Consider the following 24043-nt stretch of genomic DNA (forward strand, 5'->3'; position numbering starts at 1 on the left):
TATTTGTGTATTTGTTAAAATAAGACTTTGCATTCTTGAAATTTCTTTCTTTCTAATTTATCAACATTAACTCTCTCACTCCCATCTTTTGAATCTCTATTCTGTGGTTGAAATTTATTAAAATCTGTCATTGGTAAATATAATAATGTCATAAATAATATATATGTTCTTTTGGAACATTGAAAAGAGATTAGTATCCCTTTGTTATTATTTAATAGTGACTCAAAAATACCAAATGTTGTTAATTTTAAGCTTTCAAAAAATGGGAGAATCAACTCATGTAAAACCAAAATTTTCACCTTCTATTAAAATCAGTATGGGTTGTTAACACGAACTATTTCCTTTCCTTTCTTTCTTAGTAAATACACTTTGCTTTGTATTGGTTATTTGCCTTATACATGCTAACATGCAGAGCCTTCAGCCAGCCTAAAAACTATTCATTTAGTACTGTTTATACTATAAGCTGTTCTTTCTTTTTTCTCTCTCCATTTTTTGCTGGATACATACCTGGAGTAAGCCACCTAAGTCATCTGCTTCATCTCTTTAAGACTCACCCATACTTTCCTCATTGCAGTACTGAAATTACAGTCTTTGTGGTTGCTAATAATCATTCTAATTGTTAAATCTATATCCTTTTCTTAGTCTCCATTCTATGAGTGCTGCGTTAATACCTATTAATACAGTCTTCCATGTTTATGTTCTTCTGATTGTTGATGTGTGACTTTATACTACCTTGATGATTCTCATACTTTTCCAATGACTCTATTCTCTTTTGTTGATACATCTTTGTTCTTTTATGTTCTTTTATCTTAATTTATGATAATTCTCTAGAGTTTTATTTGGCCCTCTTCTCAGTTTATATTCCGTGCCAGTGAAGTCATCCTCTTTTATTACTTTATTTGTCGCCCTCCCATATGAGTTATGTCCACATTTACATCTCAAAGCTTTCACCTCTTTTGCAAGCTTTAGTCTTATATATACAACAGACAGTTGGAAGTATTTTAAAAAGAGCACATTATCATCTTCTGATTAATTTTTCTTTCCCAATTTCTTTGCTTTTGACTATGGTATATCAGCTCAGAATCTTAGACTCTGCTTCTTCCTCCTTGATTCCTAATAATAAGTAACCAAATCCTTTGATTAAATTTGGTGATTCTATGCTAAATTTACTGGTCTTTTAAAAATATTTTTTATTTATTTTTTTGAGAAAAGGTCTTGCTCTCTTGCTCAGACTAGAGTGCAGTGGCTGGCGTCATCGTAGCTTACTGCAACATCGTGCTCCTGGTCTCAAGTGATCTTCCTGCCTCAGTTGCTTGAGTAGCTGGGACTACCGGCACGTGCCACCATACCCAGCTGATTTTTTTATTTTTATTTTTTGTGGAGACGGGGTGTCACTATGTTGCTTAGGCTGGTCTCAAATTCCAGGTCTCAATTGATCCTCCTGCCTCATTCTCCCAAAGTGCTAAGATTACAGGGGTGAGCCACTAACACCTGGACTGGTCTTCATTCTTGTCTTTCATTTCAACCACAGTAATCTATCCTTTCATTGCCTGAAACCATTCAAATTCATTTCCTCTCTCTATTGTCCGTTGTCCAATTAATTTTGTCTGCTGCTTTCAGGTTAATATGGTTTAATATGGAAAAGGTAAAAGATGACTGAGATTTTTTTACTCTTGTTGACTAGAAAAATAGTAATGTCATAAACAGAAATAAAGAAGACAAGAACAAAAGCTTTTAGAGGATAAGTGTTATAGTTGAAAGAGTTTAAAGATTACCTGGACTCAAATACAGCCAAGGATCAAATGCCAAATTCAGCAAGCTTGGTCCAATGTAGAATTGTAGGGTAGTGATAGACCATCCTAGTGAAATTGTTTGGTGTACCATTGGAAATGAACTGAAACTTGGGAGGAAAGTCATGATTTGGGAAACAGCTGTGTAATACCTTTTGAGCATTTTTATAGGAAGTTAACAAAGTCTCTTAAAAGGATACAGCTTAGCTTATTTGATTATTTTGATGTAAAAATGCATGTAATATATTTAATACAGGTATCATTCAATTGTTTAGTAAGCTTGGAATTTGTGGGCAAAACTAGAATTCTTGTTATAAGCTAACCTGTTATTATTGTGCATTTCCTAAATGGAGATATGTCCCATGAGAAAGAATTCTAACTTAACTATATTTATGTATAGTAACAAGCCAAGCACTAAGATGAATCTGTCTACCATATGCTATTTCAAAAACTTTAAGCTAGATGCAAATTATTAATTAATCAAAATAAGTAATCTTATTTCTTGACTCTTATCAGGAAAGATTTAAGATGTTTTTAATATCACAGTGACATCAGTATCTGGAACTGATGTTTCATCTGTGGAAAAGATTAATGGAGGTCATTTTGCGATTGTGGAATATTTACTTGAAACCATTTCAGACATTTTGTAAGTTGCTTATAAAATTACCAGGAATTCAGCAGTGTAATTTGTCTTTTTGTTTCATTTTTAGAGTGTTCAACCAGATTCTTCTTCTCCCAGACATGTAAGTTACTCTAATATGACTATAACTTGTAGTTTCTTAACATTTATCAAGGGCTTTTTTTTGGGGGGGGAGGGGATGCATCAGATGGAATTAAGATTTATTCTGTTATTTTCTCATCTAAGTTTTGACACAGTATTAGAAATAGAGGTGATTTATTAGCTTTAAATAAAATGACGCATATTCGTGGACTCTAAATCTTGGTTGAAAACAAGCATAATAATTCATTTTTTGATAGCCTGTTTCAGGCTATCAATTAGGTAAATATTGTTCATATAAACTGGTGATTATTTGCATTTAATACATTTTGAATAATAGATTGTGATAAATATTGAAAATAGAGTTTTGAAGTGGGGAAAACTTTATATTATTTCACTTAGGTAATCATTAGGAGGAAGAATAAAGAAGTAATACATTAGTTTGGTGTTAAGGGCATTAGACTAAGTGATGAGATAAAAACCTTGTTGTTCACTCTGTGACTTTAGATGAAAATATTATCTCCCTAGCACTATTTATTGTGAAGTATGAACCAATTTTAGATGTAACTTGAGTATTTAATAGGAAGGCCAAAGGATATTCTCTTTAAAATAGTTCAAAAATAGACTTCAAGAATAGATTATGATGATGCTTTTTTTCTTGAATATAATTATGTTTTTTATCCATACACTGGAATAATTAATAGTGGGAATAGATGAACAAAATAATACAAGGAGGCAAATGATTTTCTTTTGAATGATATATTTATTATTTTGTAAGAATGTTTTTGAAATATAATGATATATGGAAGCATTGCTTTTTAACTTTTTATTTTGATGTAATTTCAGACTTAGAGAAAAGTTGCAAGGGTAGTACAAAGAAATCCAGATAGTGTTCACCCAGATTTCCTGTGTTAACATTTTGCCGTATTTGCTTAATTGCTTTCTAGCACATAATGTCTCTCTCTGTTTCTCTCTACTTGTAGACACCATGCCTCTTTAAATATCTCAGCAAATGTTTCCTAGAAACAAAGCCATTCCTTTACATTAGTTTAATGTAATTATCAAAATTAGAACATTAACATTGATACAGTACTATTTTCTAATTCACAGATCTTAATTCAGATTTTGCTCATTGACTGAATTGGCAATAGAAAGTTCCTGCTTATGTTTGGTCTCTTAAATCTCCTTTAATCTGGAGCAATTCTTCAGTATTTCTCTTTCATGATATTAAAGTATTTGATGGATACAGGCCACTTACTTTATAGACTGTCTCTCAATTTGAGTTTGTCTGATGTTTCTTTTGATATGATACAGGCCACATTTTTTTGGTAGGAATGCTACAAAAGTGATGTGTTCTACTCAGTAGGTGATACCAGGAAGCACATGTTGATTTGTCCTATTACTAGTGATGTTAACTTTGATCTTTTGGTAAATCTCTGCAGTATTAACATTTTGGAATAGAAGATCCTTTGTTGAGGGTGGGTGGGTACTGTCCTATGCATTGTAGGATGTTTAGAATCCTTTCTGACTTCTACCCACTTGATGGTAGTAGCACCGCTGCCCCAATTGTGACAACAAAAATGTGTCCAGACATTGCCAAATGTCTCCTGGGGAGCAAAACCCCCTCCCTTTTCCTTAAGAGCCATTATTCTACTGTAATGTTACTGTTTTTCTCTTGTAGTTAATACATATCTCATAGGGAGATACTTTGAGACTGTATATATGTCTTGCTATGCTATAAACTTCTCTCCACTTGCTTTAGTACCTACTGATGTTTCTTGCCTGATTCACTTATCATTTGATGGTTGCCAAATAATGATTTTCTAATTCCATCATTCGTTCCATCATTCGTTGCCTTTTTACTGTAAGGAAGAGTTTTCCCTTCTGCTTATGTATGTATGTATGTATGTATGAATGTATGTATTAATGTGTAAAAATGGATTATTTTATTCAGTAGACTATAGTACTGGTATTATTTATTTCAGTGCTCAAATTATCTTTGATTGGGCCACTGGGAGTCCATCAAGCTGCCTTCTGTGTCCTTTTGAAATATCCCTGTCATTCTTTAAGTACTTCCTACCTTTTGTCACAACAGTATGTTCCACGTTCAGCTTGTACTTTACCTACCCTAGCATGAAACCAGCCTTTTCTCTGTGGAGCCCTGGTGTTTTGTGTACAAATAATGGCATTTGTAAACTAAGTTCTAGATGCTAGTAATCTTTATTACTAGAATGTCATTGCTTCTAGGTCTTCTCAGTGGAGAAAGCTAGGAAATATACATATGTATGTACATGTATACACGTTATTCTTATATCTATGTATATGCATATTTAAAATAATGAGTTCATACTGATACCTCTAATTTTATTTCAGTATCACAGTTCATTCTATTCTTCCTCCTTTCTATGTCGTTTCCTTCTGTGACTGTCAGAAACCTGGCTTCCATATGGAAAAATTTTGAATCCTTTAGAATATAAACCATCAATGATCTCAATAGCTAGTTGTGACTCTTAAAATTAACTAATCTGACTTTTTAAAAAATATCATTTTCAGGGTCATAATCGTATCATTGCCTACAGTAGACCAGTTTATTTCTGTTTATGTTGTGGACTTATTTGGCTCTTGGATTATGGTAGTAGAAACCTGACTGCAAACAAGTTCAAATTATATGGAATAACTTTCACCAATCCACTGGTGTTTATATCAGCCAGGGATTTAGTTATAGGTGAGTCATCTTTAAGTATCTAATCTTAATATTAATTTATTTGTATATCAATAGTTAAGTGATAAACATCAATTAAATAGATAAAAATAGTTTTAGTAAGCTTATTTTGCTGTTTATCATAATTCTCTCTGAGGAACAAAACTATAGGGCTATGATGAATGAAAAAAGCTAATGATAACAAACATTATAATAATTCTTCTGTTCTTGAAGTAATGAAAAGGTTTTCTTGGATTCTTTGTCTTAGGTTCCTATTATGTGAAAATGGTTGAAATAATTTTAAAAGGTGTTGTTTATAGATTGAAAATATTTAATACCCCTGTAATTATGTCAAGATAAATAAAATGATATCTTTTAAAAATTGCTTAGTAGTGGATGTTAATTTTGGATTCTTTTTCATCATTTATGATGTTTCAGTGAACAAAAGATGGATATAGTATAATATTTTTTAATATACCTTTCTTTCCTTCTGTAGTGTTTACACTCTGTTTCCCAATAGTATTTTTCATTGGTCTCCTGCCTCAGGTGAATACATTTGTAATGTACCTTTGTGAACAATTGGATATTCATATCTTTGGTGGTAATGGTGAGTATTTCTTTATAAAAATTATATATTACTTTTACAGATAATGTGGTAATACACTGAACATCAAAATGCTTTTTCAGTTTAGGACTGAAATTAGAAGAAAAGACATTTAATAATTGAAAACTGAGAAACAATTAATTTGTAAATAGGAAAAAGTATTTTAGTGAAAGATCCAGGAATAATGGAGCAGATGTGTAAGAAGTGATAAAATGTGTGAAACGAAAAGTTATAGTGAGTTTACATGGAACTTGTATAAACTTATGAGATATTTATAAAAGATTATCCCAAATAGATATGATCATCATATAAAATTGCCATTAAAGAAAATCTCTCACCTATGTTTTAACAATGTCTTAGCCACCCCCTCTTCCTTATTACTGATAATCCCATTGGATCTAGTTTTTGCTGTTATTATTGTTTGTAATTAGTCAGATCTGTACTTTTTTGTGAAAATTAACACATGGGAATACAGGTTTACTTCTGTGGGTAATACAGGTTCTGTTTACATAGACAAATATTTTTCAGTGAATACTTAGTACATCTCTAGTTCTTTTTTAGGCCTCTGAAAGCTTGATTTTTTAAATATTTTTTGTCTATATAAGATGCATTCTTTTTTTTTTTTTCCCCCTTGAGACAGTCTTGCTCTGTCATCCTGGGTAGAGTGCAGTGGCGTCATCATAGCTCACTGCAACCTCAAACTCCTGGGCTCAAGTCATCCTCCTGCCTCAGCCTCCTGAGCAGCTGGGGCTACAGGTGCGTGCCACCACACCTGGCTAATTTTTCTATTTTTTAGTAGAGACGGGGTCTCGCTCTTGCTCAGGCTGGTCTTAAACTCCTGAGCTCAAGCGATCTTCCCACCTTGGCCTCCCAGAGTGCTAGGATTACAGAAGTGAGCCACACCATGCACAGCCTAAGATACATTCTTGAAGCATAATATAGGTATAATTTTTTTCTGCTATGTATAAATGTTCATTACTTCCAAGAGGAATATATTTTATCCTGTAACAAAGATTAAGGATAGCAAATCTGTCATGTCAAGATCTTCTGAAAGTACAGGATGAAATAACAATTTTAAAAAATCTATTGAGTAGGTATTTAATTATAGTCAACGTTATAACATTTTAAATGCTTTTTGGTGACCTTATAATTTTTTTCATAGATGTTTATAAAATATTGATTTTTTTTTTTCCTTTACTGTCTAGCCACTACAAGCCTACTTGCAGCACTTTACAGTTTTATCTGCAGCATTGTGGCAGTAGCTTTATTATATGGATTGTGTTATGGAGCTTTAAAGGTGAGCAATAAATTGTAGAATGTTTTGTGTTTAAGACTATATTTCCATATGAAGATTGTTTTAAAATTGACTAATAATGATTTTTTTCCCCTGGTGCCACTTTAGCATTAATTTCCATGATTTTCATATGATGAACATTATATTTATTCTCATTTACATTAAATGTGAAAGCAATTTAATAGTTAACCATTATTAAAGAATATTATTTTCATGTAGTAATCATAGGTTAATATTAGAAACAGTATTAAAAACTAGGCTCATCTGGTATAGGGGTGGACATGGTAATTATAGAATATGAAATTAATTCCAGATTTCTAGTTAAGAATTTATGTAACCACTTTTCATATCAAGGTTTCTTTAAACTTACAAGTTCAAGACTACAATTTAAGATACATCCTAGTAAAAATTAATACACTGAAATTTAATGTCATTATTGGGTTAGAAGGATCTGGATGAGCTTTATGAGCTCCCTTTTAAAAGGTTGTCACCAAATCGTAAACATGAAAATTAAAAAATTTTTATAGACAACTTTTAACCCCTGACACATACTTCTGGATTTTTTTGGTTTTTGTTTTGTGATTAATGCAAGATAATCAGAATGGTAGGGTTGAAAGGACTATGAAAGTGACTCACAACATCCTTCCTTGCCTCATTTATTAAGTAGAATTTATAGAGCACTTACTGTATGCCAGGTATTATGCTAAGAGTCATTTTCTTCTTTGAAGGAACTGATAGGTTAGCTATGATTAATAATTCAACCAACATGTTTAATACAGAGTAATGAAGGTTATGAAGACAGTGCTATGGGTATACAAATCAAAACTACTTTATTCAGCTGAAAGGGATTTAAAACAATTTTCTAAGGGGGTGATTTTCACCAAATTTTGAAGAACAGATAGACATTAGCTAATTAAAACAAGGGATGAAGAGCCATGGAGTTTTAAAGAAAATGGGTTGTGTAGAGGAAACAGTAAATAATTTGGAATTGCTGGAGGTTTGGGTTCATAAGGAAAGATGGCCTTTGAGAAGACTGGAAAGGTAAGCAAAAGCTGGATCATGAGATATCTTTTATCCTAAATGTGGTGGGGTGAAGATGGAGAACCATCAGTGTATTTGAGGTAGAGCAAGGAAATGATCGGAGTTGCATTTTAAAGAGATGACTGGTCTCCATTGTGAAGGAGAGTGAAGTCTAAGCAGGAGAGATCGACGTAAGGAGACTGTTGTGGTGTAATGTTGAAATTAGAGGGACTTATCTAAAATTGGATTCCATGAATATATTTGGGGACTATCTGGATAAAGAGAAAAAAGCCAGAATATGATCCAGGATGATTTCTGGGTAGAGTATGGCTTGAACAACTGGTTAGGAAGTGGTCCTAATGCACAAGATTGGAAACCTTTGAGTTTGTTGAGGAATGTGATTGTTTACATTTTTATACTTTATTTGTTGATATTTACGAGGTATCCAGAGATTCATGGTAGATTATTACATGTAGAGACGTTTAAGATAGTGAGTCATAGATTTAGAAGTCAGGAACAAAATTCAATAAAGTGTAAGAAAAAGCTGTTAATGCAGATTGACGAGAAAATGGAGGGGGAAAGAACCCTGGGAAATGCCAGTATTGAAGTACTGGATATAGCAGAAACACACCGAGGAAATTTCAGAGGCAGTAGTCTGAAGAAGGTTTTTGTTGAATTTGGCAGTTAACAGGATATTGGTGACTTAACAAAACCAGCTTCTTTGGTGTTTTGGTTAAGGAAACCAGATTAATGTAAGTTTAGGTTTGAATGTATAGCAAGGAAATGCATTCTACTCTTTTTAGAATGTAATTGGGAGATATACACATATACACATAATGGAAGTTGCTTTCTGGTCTTTGTTTTTTAAAAAGCTCTGAGACTAGACTGCATTTAAAAAGTGAGGAGGAAAAATTTAGTAGAAGGAAGATAATCAATGGAGGTAAGCCCAGGAAAGCACTGGAGGCAGTAAGATCCAAATCCAGGCTTATCCCATAGGCAACACCTATAAACCAACGTGGCTAAAGATGTTAGATCATGTTTTGAGTCATGTTTTGGAAAGTGAATCATTATCTGAAAGTTGTAGTTATAGAAGTTAACAGGTGCAGTAAGTTTTCTAGCCTAGTTTAGAAAGGCCTATTCAACTATAATTATATGGAAGAACAGCAGCAATTATAAAACTGCCAGTAGCTGTGTCCTAAGGTGGGCAGTAAGGTAAATGTTTTTTCCTTCTTTCTGGGGCATGGTAGTTGCATTAAACAATTTTAGTTTTAAATATGATTCATTGTAATGTAATAAAGCTACAGATGCATGCATGAGCAGAGATTATGTACAGGCATACTGCATTTTATTGTGTGTCACTTTATTGTGCTTCTCAGATATTGTGTTTTTAACAAATTGAATGTTTGTGGCCACCCTGCATTGAGCAAGTCTGTAGGTGCCACTTTTCCGATACTATGTGCTCACCTTGTGTCTCTGTCACATTTTGGTAACTCTCCCAGTGCTTCAAACCTTATTATTATTATATCTGTTATGGTGATTTGTGATTAGTGATCTTTGATGTTGTTATTGTAATTGTTCTGGGGCACCAGGAACCCCATCCATATAAACGAAGGTGAAATTGATAGATCAATGTTGTGTATGTTCTGACTGCTCCACCAACTGGCCGTTCCCCCATCTCTCTCCCTCTCCTCAGGCTTCCCTATTCCCTGAGACACAACTATGTTGAAATTAGGTCAGTTATTAACCTTACAATAGCCTGTAAGTATTCAAGTGAAAGGAACAGGTTTTTTTGTTTTTTTTTTTAATTTCAGAATATCATGGGGGTACAAACGCTTTGGTTACATATATTGCCTTTGCACTGCTGGAAGGAAGAGTTGTATGTCTCTCACTTTACATCATAAGCTAGACATTAAGTTAAGCTTAGTGAGGAAATCATGTTGAAAGTCTATAGGACCAAGCGAGGCATCTTGTGCCAAAGAGTTATCAAAATTATGAATGCAAAGGGAAAGTTCTTGAAGGAAATTAAAAGTGCTACTCCAGTGAACACACAAATAATAGGAAGCCACAACAGTCTTATTGCTGGTATGGAGAAAGTCTGCGTGGTCTGGGTAGAAGATTGAAGCAACTACAACATTCTCTTAAGCCAAAGCCAAATTCAGAGCAAGGCCCTAAGTCTCTTCAATTCTGTGAAGGCTGAGAGAGGTGAGGAAGCTGCAGAAGAAAAGTTGGAACCTGGCAGAGGTTGGTTCACAAGGTTTGAAGAAAGAAGCTGTCTCTATAACATAAAAGTGCAAGGTGAAGCAGCAAGTGTGGATGTGGAAGCTGCAGCAAGTTATCCAGAAGATCTAGCTGTGATCATTGATAACAGCCTTGTACTGGAAGAAGATGCCATTAGGACTTTCACAGTTAGAGAGAAGTCAATGCCTGGCTTCAAAGGACAGGCTGACTCACTCTCTCTCTCTTTTTTTTTTTTTGACAGGCACTCCCAGTGGGCACCTATCCTTTTCTTTTCTTTCCTTATTTTATTTTATTATTATTACTACTATCACTATTTTTTTTTTTTTTTGAGACAGTCTCGCTCTGTTGCCTGGGCTAGAGTGCTGTGGCATCATCATATCAGCCTAGCTCACAGCAACCTCAAACTCCTGGGCTCAAGCAATCCTCTTGCCTCACAGGCTGACTCACTTGTTAGGGGCTAATGCGGCTGGTGACTTTCGGTTGAAGCCAATGCTCATTTACCATTCTGAAAATCCCAGGGCCCTTAAGAATTTGGCTAAATCTTCTCTGCCTGTGCTCTCTGAATGAAACAAGAAAGCCTGGATGATAACATATCTGTTTTAGAACATGGTTTGCTGGATATTTTAAGCACACTGTTGAGACCTACTGCTCTGAAAAAAAGATTCCTTTCAAAATATTACTGTTCATTGACAATGCACCAAGTCACCAGGAGCTCTGATGGAGAAGTACAAGCAGATTAATGTTGTTTGCATGCCTGCTAACACAGCATTCATTCTGCAGCCCGTGGATCAAGGAGTAATTAAGAAATATTTCGTATAGCTATATGGCTGTAGCTACCATAGATGGTGATTCCTCTGATGAACCTGGGAAGAGTAAATTGAAAACTTTCTGGAAAGGAATCACCGTTCTAGAAGCCATTAAGCACATTCATGATCCATGGGAGGAGGTCAAACTGTCAATATTCACAGGAGTTTGGAAGAAGTTGATTCCACCCCTCATTCAGGGATGACTTTGAGGGGTTCAAGACTCAGTGGAGAAAGTAACTGCAGATGTGGTGGAAACAGCAAGAGAACTAGAATTATAAGTGGAGCCTGAAGATGTGACTGAATTGTTGCAATCTCATGGTAAAACTTGAACGGATGAGGAGTTGCTTCTTATGGATGAACAAAGAAAATGGTTCCTGAAGATGGAACTGGTTCCTGGTGAAGATGCTGTGAACATTGTTAAAATGACAAGAAAGGATTTAGACTATTACATAAACGTAGTTGATAAAGCAGTGGCAGAGTTTGAGAGGGTAGACTCCAATTCTGAAAGAAATTCTACTATCAGTAAAATGCTATCAAACAGCATCACGTGCTACAAAGGATTCATTCATGAATGGAAGAGTCCGTTGATGCAGCAAGCTTCATTATTTTCTTATTTTAAGAAATTGTCACAGCCACTCCACCCTTCAGCAGCCACCACCCTGATCAGTTAGTAGCCATGAACATCAAGGCAAGACCCTTCACCAGTATGAAGATTACAACTCAGTGAAGGCTCAGGTGATAGTTAGCATTTTTAGCCATAAAGTAATTTTGAATTAAAGTATATACACTTTTTATACATAATACTATTAATAGACAAGAGTATAGTGTGAACATATCTTTTATTTGCACTAGAACATGAAAAAAATTGTGACTTGCTTTATTGCAATATCAGCTTTATTATAATGGTCTGGAACGAAACCTGCAATCTCCGAGGTATGCCTGTACAGGGATTTCATTATAGCAGTGTTTGTGACAGTAAAAAGCTCGTAATGAGCCAGGCTTGGTGGGTCGCGCGTATAATCCCAGCTACTTGGAAGGCTGCGGTAGAGGATTGCTTGATGACCAGTCTAGGTACCATAGCAAGACCTCATCTCTAAAAAAAATAAAAATAAAAAAGATTAGCTAGGCATTTTATTGTATGCCTGTAGTCCTAGGTACTTGGGAGGCTGAGGTAGGAGGATCACTTGACAAAAGTTTGAGGCTGTGGTGAGCTATGTTTGTGCCACTGCATTCCAGCCTAGGTGACAGAGCAAGACCCTGTTTCTAAAAAAATAAAATTAAATTAAAATATTTTACAAAGCTACAAATGACCTAATAGCTGTCATTCATGACTGGTCAAATCAGTTATCATAGAGCTATACAAAGGAATGCTATGCAGTCAGGAAAAAGAATAAAATACATTTTTTACATGCTAGTTGTGGTGTGATCTCTAAGACATACTGTCGGCTTCTTTTTTCTTTAAAAACGAGAGCAGTATGCCCAAAATTGATGTTTCCTTTGTGCTGTTTTTTTAAAGTATACATGAAGTTTCGTAGATACATAGGATACTTATAGAATAATACATAAGAAATTTAGAATAGTGGTTACTTCTGGACAGTTAGACTTATTGGGGACTTTATTGCATACCTTTAGGGACGGTTTAATTTTTTTTTATCTATTCACTAAAATAGGCTTTTATGTGTGTGGGACATCTGCTTTCCTTTTGTTTATTCTTATTTTTCCTTGAGCTTTTTTTTGTTAATTTTTTTTAATAGAGATAGGGTCTCACTGTGTTGCTCAGGCTGCTCTCAAACTTCTGGCCTTGAGCGATCCTCCCGCCTCAGCCTCTAAGAGTGGTAGGTTTATAGCTGTGTGCCACTGCACCCAGCCTCCTTGAACTTTTTAGCAGGCTGTATACATAGTTCATCAAAAGCTAAATATTTTTTTTTTAAGACCACTCTAGTGTATTGTATTAATATGTGTAAACGTTTCAGATGTTTTCATACTCTTTAGAGATTTGGGCCATTATGTAATAAAGTAAAAATATTTAGACCTTGGAGGAAATCAGGGTCCACTACAGTGAGTAAAATTAACCCACCTTTTAAATCTTTTGAGCTACGTCAGCTTCCATAAGCAGTTTTGTTCTTCATAGTTTCTGTCCCTGTCCACTTCTGAATCAGAATTCATTGACAACTCAGAGGTACTTGGGTTTTGTTTTCCTTTTTGTTTTTCTAGTTAGTGACTCAATAGAAGTAGTAGTTACTATCAACTTGTTTATATATAATTTGTAAGTTAGGGAGGTTTCTGAGTTCAGGCTGTTATCTTAATAACAAAGTACCATAGACTAGGTGATTTATAACTAGCAGTACAGTTCTTGAGGCTGGAAGTCAGAGATCAGAGTGCTGGCATGGTCAGGTTCTGGTGAGGACTGTCTTCCAGGTTGCAAACAGCTGACTTCTCGTATCCTCACATGGCAGAAAGAGGAGTGGAGAGCTCTCTGAGGTTCCTTTTATAATGACACCAATCCCAATCATGAGGATTCTACCCTCATGACCTTCTTACCTCCAAAGATGCCACTTCTTAATGCCATCGCTTTGGGGGTTTGGATTTCAACATGAAATCAAAGGGGGCGGGCACGGGGTACAACAGGAGGTGTTCATGAATAGCTTCTGTTAATAATATATGATAATTCTAAATTCTTAAATAAACAAGTCATTTTGTCATAACTTTAAGAATGCTCTTCTTTTGTTTGAGAGTACTAAGTGGTATCAAGTATTTGTCAAATACAGGTGGGCATCTTTTGTTTTTTCCCCTAAATACTCATTTTGTTTCGTTTTAATTGAGACAAAATTTACGTACCAGTGAAATCCATATATCTTAAGTACATAACTTGATAAGTTTTGACAAATGCATACACCTGTGTAATCTACACCCTTACTAAGCTATGAAGTAGTTCCATCGCTCCAGAAAACTTCCTTTTATCTTCTCTACCCTCTACTGTTCTTATTTCCTTCACTGTGGGTTAGGTTTGGAGTTCTTGAACTTCACATAAATGGAATCGTACTGTGTGTACTGTTTTGTGTCTGATGTATTTTGTTTAGTATGATGCTATTGAGAGTCATCCACATTGTGTGTAGCAGGAGTTTGTTTCTTTTTATTGGAGGAGTATTCCATTTAGTTTTAAATCCCTCTTGCCCCCATTGTATGAATATATCACAGGTTATCTACTGTCTTAAAGATGGACATTTGAATTGTTTCCGGTTCAGGGATGTTATGAATAAGGCTGTTAGGAACATTCTTGTGCACATCTTTTTGTGGACATATGTTTTCATTTCTGTTGGGCAAATACCTAGAAATGAATTGCCAGTTTTCTAAAGTGGTTATACTGCATATCTTTTTTTTGTTTATATTTTATCAATGTTATACATGCAGATACTTTAAAGTCAAATAATTCTACAACTTATTACCAAAAAGAGCAATTTCCTACCCTTCTTACCTTCCTACCTTCCTTAGACTTTTTACTCTCAACTGTTTGAGCTGATTCTTTTGGTATTTACCTCCACATATCTACCTAACTTTTATTTCTATTTCTGGTATTTTCTTAAGTTTTAAGCAGTATCCATGACTGCCCTTTATGGAAATTGTAGGCTTGACTTTCTATCTCCCGACCCCAGCCTCCACCACATACACAGCCTCTCTTATCTCCCACCTACACCTGATATGTTTACCTTATCATCCTATGCAAATGCTCTTCCTACTTGTATTTTGTGTTCTCCTTTGTTTTCTTATATATTTATTTCTTTTTCATTCTCAAACTCTTGACACATTTAACTTTTTTTTCAGTGCATTCAGACACGTGAGGGGTTCACTTTCTGGCTCTACCACTTAACTGGACAAATTACTTAAGCCCTCTGTGTCTTAGCTTTTTCATCTATGAATTGGGGAGTAATAGTACATACTTCCAAGAGTTATGGTAAAAATTATTTAGGGAATACTTACAAAGATCTAAGAATGTGGCTCTACAAATACTGTTCAATATGATGATAATAAGGTTTTGATTTAGGCATTAAAAATGTTCATGTTGTGACTATTTTTAAGTGGGGGAAAAAAGGCAAATTTTATTAAAAACTCCCATTTGGTTCCCTACTCATACAATTTTTCCTTTCCAAATCCCCAGAGAAAGATGAAGGATTAAAATGGTGTCTACCTTGCAGGACATACTTAAGAACTGTTAACTATTCACGTTAACAGTATGATTCACTCTGTGCCACGTTTTATGCTAGTAGACTTTAGAGATACTACAACAAGCAGAGCCAACATGGCATAGCCACATGTTTGTTGGCCTTGGAAGCTAGCATTTATATTATTATGCAGTCATTTGTTTAGGAAACAGTTACTGAATGCCTGCTCAGTGATGTGGAGGATGTAATAGAATATATAGAACATGAGCAAGACATCAAGAATGTAGCACACCAAATATCAACCTTTTCTTTTGCCTAATGTGTCATATCACGTGTTGACTTTTCCTACTCCATTATTATATATATTATACAATATTTACATACTGTTATTTTATTCTTCAAAAAGGAGTGCATAGTTTACTATAAAATTAATACCACTTAAAATCTGAAAGAACTGGTAGCGACATGCATCAGAAGGAAAATATTCCTACCGTATGAATAGAGCTTTATTACACAAAGAAATCTGAAGCTTTAGTACCAAAAGAAATCTAGAAGCTAGATTCTAGCTCATCAGAAAATAATAAGTCTAAATTTTTCTGGAATCAAATGCAATTAATAATGTGGCTAAAATTTTTTGTTGAATTTGATTTCATTGTTTTCTGCAAATACTGGCATAAAAGGATTATATGATAGATTATAAATTAGAAGCATATTATTCTGTTAAATTTTTTTTTAATAGGATTCTTGGGATGGCCAGCATATTCCAGTACTTTTCTCCATTTTTTGTGGTTTGTTAGTGGCAGTATCCTATCATCTCAGTCGACAAAGCAGTGATCCATCTGTACTTTTGTAAGTGAAATCAATTGAATTAAAGAAATTTAAATATGTCAGTATTTCCTTCAAACAATTTCCAAGATATCTTTTTCCCAGTGCCTTTCCAAAGTGCCATTTGGCTTGATCTATATTAGATTTCAAAATACATTAACTTTGGGTCATTCTGACCAGTGTTTGTTAGTTTTTTCCCTCCCAAGTATTGAAACTGTATTTTAATAAAAATATTTTCACTGTATGCTTATTTATGATATCTATGAATTTATCATTTGTTAATGAGTAAATATATTTGGATCACTTGGTTTTCTGTCATCTTTATTTGCCATTTAAATTACTGGTTTTCAGATGACATATGTATTTTCTATTAATTATTTTTTTCTTAATTTTTTTAATGTAAAGTTCTTTGGTGCAATCCAAGATTTTTCCAAAAACAGAAGAGAAAAATCCAGAAGACCCTCTATCTGAAGTAAAAGATCCACTGCCTGAAAAACTTAGAAATTCTGTTGTAAGTTTTAGCTTTTAGAATCACCAAAAAGACTTAAATTTTAGATGGTTGATCATGTTATAAAATGAACACTTTTTGGAAGTTTTTAGTAATTGGGGGAAAATATATATAGTTATATTTAACAGGATTAGTTGTACATTGTTGATTGCCTTTATTCCAAATTTTAACATGTAAGAAAAGCTCATTCCTCAAACTTGGTTTCTGTGTAGAACAATATGCTAAACATTTATTTTTAGGTCAGATGAAATTAAGTAATTTCAATGACCATAGAATTTTTATTCCTAGTCAGTTTAGACTAGGATCTGAAAGATCAGTATTAACATAAATTACATTTATTTTGTTGGTATTGTTAATAAAAACTGTGTCTTTATAAGTCATTTGCTAGTCTTTTAGAATGTTTTATTTCTCAAGAGCAGTCTGAAAGTTTGTGTGTTTCCCAGTTTGAACAGAAAGAACAGTAACCTGTATTAACCATAATACAGTTAAGTAAATGTAATAATTTTCAAAAATTTCTGATTTAGTGAATTATAATTTTGCCTGTATTCTTTAGTCATTGTTTGAAAAATGAATTCTGTAGATTCATGTCTGTTTTATAGAACAAAATGTAAAATGTCCTTTTCTCAGATTTTAGATTATTTCCATTTGTGAAAAACAAATTTATATGTGTTGAATTAAGATAACATTTACTTTCAGTGAACTTGAGCTATTTATATATTCTTTTTTTTTTTTTTTTGAGACAGAGTCTCACTCTGTTGCCCTGGGTAGAGTGCCATGGCATCAGCCTAGCTCACAGAAACCTCAAACTCCTGGGTCAAGCAATCCTCCTGCCTCAGCCTCCCGAGTAGCTGGGACTACAGGCATGTGCCACCATGCCCGGCTAATTTTTTCTATATATATATTTTTAGTTGTCCAGATAATTTCTTTCTATTTTTAGTAGAGACGGGGTCTCGCTCTTGCTCAGGCTGGTCTCGAACTCCTGACCTTGAGCGATCCACCCGCCGCAGCCTCCCAGAGTGCTAGAATTACAGGTGTGAGCCACCGCGCCCGGCCTATTTATATATTCTTTAGAAAACTTTAGAAATGCAAAACTACCTCAAGATATAATTTAAACAAACATTTTTTCTGACTTTAGGTTTCCTTGTTAGCAAAGCATATTTCATGTTAAATACAGTAGTATAGTCTAAATCTAGCTTATAAGCATAAATCTAATGGATCAACTGATAACCAAAGATATTGAGGTTTCTGGTTTTTACTATAATCACTGAAAGAACCAAAATCTAGTAAGTAAAATATGACATATGCATGCAGTTTTAATGTTTTAAAAGACCAATGAAAACGTAACTTATCCAAAGGGATATACCCCTATAAATGACACTGTGGCCAGGCACAGTGGCACACTGTGTAGTCCCATCTACTTGGTAAGCTGAGGCAGGAGGATCGCTTGAGCCCAGGAGTTCTGGGCTATAATATCCTGTGATCACACTTGTGAATAGCCATGGCACTCCAGCCTGGGCAACGTAGTGAAACTCGGTCTCAAAAAAAAAAAAGAAAATTCTAAAAAATGTTACAGCAACTTATATCCTTTTCCTCTATGTAAAAGTAAAACTTACCAGTGGGGGAATAAAAATCTTCATTGTTATATGTTATACTGGTAGCAGAACTAGATAAGTTGTTTGGTTTCCTTTGTGTTTCAGTATAGTACCAAAATATGAGGAAATTGAGGAAGAAAGTAATATTTATTTTTAATTATGTTTAAGAAATATCTAGAAGTTTACAGACTATCAACAAAAAATTATTTCTTAAACTTTGCTAGTTGGGAATAAAGGAAAGATTTTTAAAAATTTTAATGTAGTTGTTTGGTAATTCTTTTTTTTTTTCAACAGGGTGAGCGTTTACAGTCTGACCTAGTAGTATGCATTGTAATTGGTGTGCTGTATTTTGCTATTCATGTAAGCACAGTCTTCACAGCATTGCAGGTAAAGAATAATTTTGTTCTTTTAATTGGGGGAAAATAGTCTTACACTGCATAACAACATGTCAGTCAACTACAATTGAACTATCTTACATGTGTACCATTTTTTAAATCTTTTATACCATACTTTATTTTTTTATTTATTTATTTTTTCAGCATATTATGAGGGTACAGATGTTTAGGTTACGTTATACCATACTTGAACTGTTTGCTATGTTTAGATACACAAATACTTATATTGTGTTACAGTTGCCTACAGTATTCAGTATAGTAACACACTGTACATGTTTATCACTTAGGAGCAATAGGCTATACCATAAGCCTAGGTGTGTAGTAAACCTACACTATCTAGGTTTGTGTAAGTAAACTCTGATGTTTGTATAATGACAAAATCACCTAACATAGTCTCAGAATGTATCCTGTCTCTAAATGATGCATGACTATAACTTTGTTTGGATTCATTTCTAATCCAATAGTAATGTTTGTCCATAATGCTGAAATATGTGACTTTTTATTTGATTTTATCAGAAAAAATACTTATTTTCTAATGGTTTCTCTGAGCCATGAATCTGGAGTTGGCTTATCTGGATGATTCTAGCTCAGGATCTTTCATGATGCTGCAGTCATCTGAGGTTCATTATTTGCAGGCCTCAGTTCCTTCTGACTGTTGGCCAGAAACCTCAGTTCCCCTCCATGTGTTTCTCACCATACGCTGCCCGAGTGTTGTTACAAAATGACAGCAGGTTTCCACCAGAGCAAGTGACCCTTGAGAGAGAAAGCCCAAGACAGAAGCTGCACTCCCTTATAACCTGATATTGGAAGTGACATCCCACCACTTCTTCCATACTCTGTTGGTAACTTAGATCAACCCTGGTACATTGTGGGAAGAGAATATACGTAAGTGTAAACGCCAGGAAGCAAGGATCATGGGGACCATTTCAGAGGTCAACAACCACAGCTCACCCTCTGGCCTCAGTGATTGACATCCTCCCATGTGCAAAATGCACTTATCCCCTCCTAAAACCCCCAAAAGTCTCATTCTAATACAGTTGGAGGTCTGGAACCTTATCATCTAAAGGTTTAGGAATGGGTGAGGCTCCTCAGGTGTTGTTCCTTATGTACAGTTCCTCAAGCACGGTTCCTCTCATCTGTAGGCCTTGTAATTACCATGTTTAGTGCTCCCCCATTCTTTTGTGTAGATCCGTATTTCCATATGGTTTGTAAGGTTTCTGCTGAAAAATCCGCTGTTAGTGTGATGGTCATTTCCTTGTATGTGACTTGATGCTTTTCTATTGCTGTTTTTAGAATTCTCTCTTTGTCTTTGACTTTCAACAATTTGACTATAACGTGCCTTGGAGAAGACCTTTGTGGGTGCACCTAGAATTTCTGGGAATCTTTGAGCTTTTTGTGTCTGATCGTCTATATCTCTTGCAAGACTTGGAAGTTTTCAGCCATTATTTCATTGAATAACCTTTCTATTCCTTTGTCCATTCCTTCTCCATCTGGACAAAATTTGAGTATCTGTTAGTTTTATAGTTTTGCATATATCATGTAGGCTTTCTTTATTCTTTTTTTTTTTTTTTTACTATTTGGTTATTTCAAAAGACTTGTGTTCAAATTTAGAAATTCTTTCTTCTTGGTCTAGTCTATTGGCACTCTTAATTATATTTTATTTTACTCATGGAACTCTTCAGTTACAGAATTTCTGTTTGGTTCTTTTTATGGTATCTCTTTGTTGACATTCTCACTTAGATCATGACTTTTTTTCCTTATTTGTTTGTATTATTTATCTATGTTCTCTTTTATCTCACTGAATTTCCTCAATATCATTATTTTGAATCCTTTTTAGGCATTTAATATATTTCCTTTTCTTTGGGGTCTTTCACTGGAGAATTATTACGTTCCTTTGGAGGTGTCACATTTTCTTGCCTTTTTATGTTTCTTGTGTCCTTACCATGATATCTGTTCATGTTTTGTAACAGTTGCTTTTTCCAATTTTGTGGATTGTCTTTTATGGGGAAAGACTTTTTCCTGTAGATGTATGATGTTGGTTAGGCAGGATGTGTTGGCTTTGCTTCTGGATGGGTATAGTAATGTGTCCCTGTGATTTCTAAGGCTATAACTGGTGTCAGTGGTATGTGTGAGTTCCTCAGTAGCTTAGGCTGTGTTTGTTAATGGAGGCAGTGGCAAGGCTTTGCTTGGGTTGGGGATGCTAGGGGTGCTGGTCCTTGGGCACTAGTGGTGGCAGTAGTGGGTTGGATGTGCTAGTCCTCAGGCTGCTGGGCAGCATCCATGAGCACTGGTGGTATTGGGTCCAGGTGGGCCAGACCTTGGACCTCCAGTTGATATGTTTAGGTGTTGGTGGTAGTAGGGAAGAGAAATTTTAAGATGTATTATTTTTCTAACAAATGGCTCTTCTTCAGTATGAGTCAGGATGTGATGACCCAGATGATTGTCCCTGCTGAAAGCCTTACCATACCCTTCGTAGTCACAAACAAATGGTCTCTGCCCTGTGTGCTTACACAGGTGTGCATCAAGCTTCTAGGCCCTGTTATACTTCGCGATGTAGTTGAGGAAGGAGCAGATGGGACCCTTCTGGGAAGCGTGAAGGGTGGCAGGAAAGAGGCTGGACTCTTGGCGGCTGTGATATGTTCATCAGTGATGCCCATGGCTGACACCACCTCAGTGACCGAGGCTGGTGGCTCTAGGGTGCCTGGGCCTCCATGCCTTGGGTCAGCATGTAGCTGTGTGCCAAGCCATGTTCTGTGAACCAGTATATGCAGCTGACTGTTGCAGGCAGACCCTACCATAGTCCGTGTCCTTGATCTTTGCTATTTAAAACAATACATTGCTCTGAATGTCATGTAGAACATTCTCATGGTAGAAAGCAATATAACTCAGGCCACTCTCTCATCATACAGTAGTGTGAGACACCAAAGAAAGCAGTTAATGCATTTTAAAATATCTATGATATATAACAGCCAGTAACTTTCATGGCTGATTTAATCAGAAAAATGCATAATACAGAAATGTTAACTGTAGAAAAATGTTTGGCTTTTAGATTCTAAAATTCTTTTTGCTCTTCGTTATCAAATGGGAAACTAAACTGACAAATTTGAAGTTCTACTATGATTCTCAAAATTACTCCTAATTTTTTCAATTTTTTGTACTTATTTTTTTAGCCTGCTCTCAAGTATGTGTTGTATGCACTGGTTGGCTTTGTGGGGTTTGTAACCCATTATGTACTGCCTCAAGTTAGAAAACAACTACCGTGGCACTGTTTCTCTCATCCTCTGCTAAAGACAGTGGAGTATAACCAATATGAAGTTCGAAGTAAGTATTTCATTAACACTCTTCCTTTTAATACTATGACTTTTTCCCCTTATTATGCTGATAGTTCAGTATATGCTGAGTTCAATAAGTATCATCAAGAAACACTTTGGCCTGTATGTATTATACTTAGGTTTGAAGCTGTAAATGAATCAAATCTCTTGCAGGATGCTTTAATGTCAGCTGAAGGAAGTATAAATGTGAGTCCTACGATGCCAATTTTCAACAGAAAAAACTTACTTCTTCTTCTCTAAATTGGTCTCTACAGATCTCTCATTGACGACTCCTTGTGTGTATATGACTTCTCTGTCATGTCCCTCCACTTCCCCCAATAAAGTTTTTTGTTGTTGTTGTTGTTGTTGTTGTCATGTACAGGCAACCCAATCCTTAAATCATAGGAAGAAAAGAAAGGTCTCTGCTCTGGTTTCTGCCAGAGACACTACTCCTACCAGAGAGGAGTGTAAAAGAATTTATAAAGTACAAAGAAGTTAAAACATTTTGTAATTGCCATTATTGGTTCAGATTTGCGATAAAGTATAAAAATGACTCAAAAAGAGATACCATTCCATCCAGCATTAGCACTATTAGGCATCTACCCAAAAGAGCACAAAACATTCTACGATAAGGACATCTGCACCCGAATGTTTATGGCAGCACAATTCACTATTGCAAGAATGTGGAAACAACCCAAGTGCCCGTCAGTCCATGAGTGGATTATCAAAATTTGGTATTTGTTTACAATGGAATATTACTCAATCATAAGAAATGACAGTGATCTAGCACCACTTACACTTTCCTGGATTAAACTTGAGCCCATTATCCAAAGTGGTGCACCACAAGAACAGAAGAACGGGATCCATTTGTACTCACCATCAAATTGGTATTAACTAATCAACACATAAATGCACATAACAGAACAACATCTATTGGATGCTGGGGAAGGGGGAGGGTGGCGGGAGGAGCGGGGAGGAGGGAGGAGGGGACGGGTATTTGTATACACAAGGAGTGCAATGCACACTACCCGAAGGATGGACATATTTGAAACACGGACTTGGGGGGGGAACCAAGGGCAACACACGTAACCTAAACATCTGTACCCCATAATATGCTGAAATAAAAAAAAAAAAAGAGAGATAGAAGGCCAATCTAGTTGGCAAGCTTCTTCCCTGCCACTGCAAACCCTGACTTTTCTTTCCTATTGTTAAGTATTCAGTTCTTGTTCATTGGCCCCATGACCTGTAATATACTATACTTCCTCATTTTAGAGAAATAATAAAAGTTCATACCTATGTCATCATTTATTATATACCAGTGATTAAATAAGCCAATTTTTTTTCCTCAGACTTTTCTTGCAGTTAGCGAATTACTGTAAAGAGAGTAAATTACTCAACTGCATTCACAAAGCAAATTCCTGGGCCTTTTAGTGAAATTGATTGAAATATCATGTTACTGTAATCTTGATCACCAGTTTAATCTTGGAGAGGTAAATAAACAGTAATTTGTAGGTTGCAGTAATAACTCTGGTAGACCTTTTACAAAATTTGTGTTCATTTAATAAGGAAAAAATGACATGAAAGAATATGTACATATAAGAATATGTACTGGCCCATTTCTGCCATCAGGTAAATAACTATGAGATTTTTTTTGATGGTGAATTATTAATATTGTTTTCATATATAAATGATAGCAAGTATATCTAGTTTGTTTTAAAGATCAGCAATTTTCATTAAATTATTGATTATATTGTTTATTTTTGATCTTTACAGAACATTTAGTCTAAATTTTTATAAATTTTGAATCATCATAAAATTTTTGACTTGTTAATAGTACTAGGTAATAGCAAAGTTGATTTTTTTCATTATACTGATTTTAGCAATTGAAAGAAAAAATATTATTCATTAGAGAACTTCCAAAGGAACTTCCAGATAGGTGACTGTTTTCAAGTAGCTGAAGAACCATGTTTTAAATGTTTTATTTTACCCCAGACACTTTCCCCAATAAAATAATATTGAAGTATTGGAAAAAATATTATTGGCAATGAAAATGACTTTTATGAAGTATGTGAATTCACATC

At 34.9% G+C, this 24043-nt stretch overlaps 1 protein-coding gene across 1 annotated transcript in view; it reads left to right on the forward strand.

Moving 5' to 3' along the window:
* PCNX (pecanex homolog (Drosophila)) overlaps positions 1-24043 on the forward strand; it is a 188010-nt gene that overhangs the window by 107484 nt on the left and 56483 nt on the right. Inside the window, 8 exon segments of the mRNA XM_012656049.1 lie at positions 2501-2533; positions 5062-5233; positions 5706-5816; positions 7019-7110; positions 16071-16180; positions 16562-16667; positions 18551-18643; positions 21822-21972. Of these exon segments, the coding sequence (XP_012511503.1) occupies positions 2501-2533; positions 5062-5233; positions 5706-5816; positions 7019-7110; positions 16071-16180; positions 16562-16667; positions 18551-18643; positions 21822-21972 (868 nt within the window).

This window comes from Propithecus coquereli, unplaced genomic scaffold (genome assembly GCF_000956105.1).
Source record: "Propithecus coquereli isolate 6110/MARCELLA unplaced genomic scaffold, Pcoq_1.0 Scaffold5, whole genome shotgun sequence".
Taxonomy (NCBI): Eukaryota; Metazoa; Chordata; class Mammalia; order Primates; family Indriidae; genus Propithecus; species Propithecus coquereli.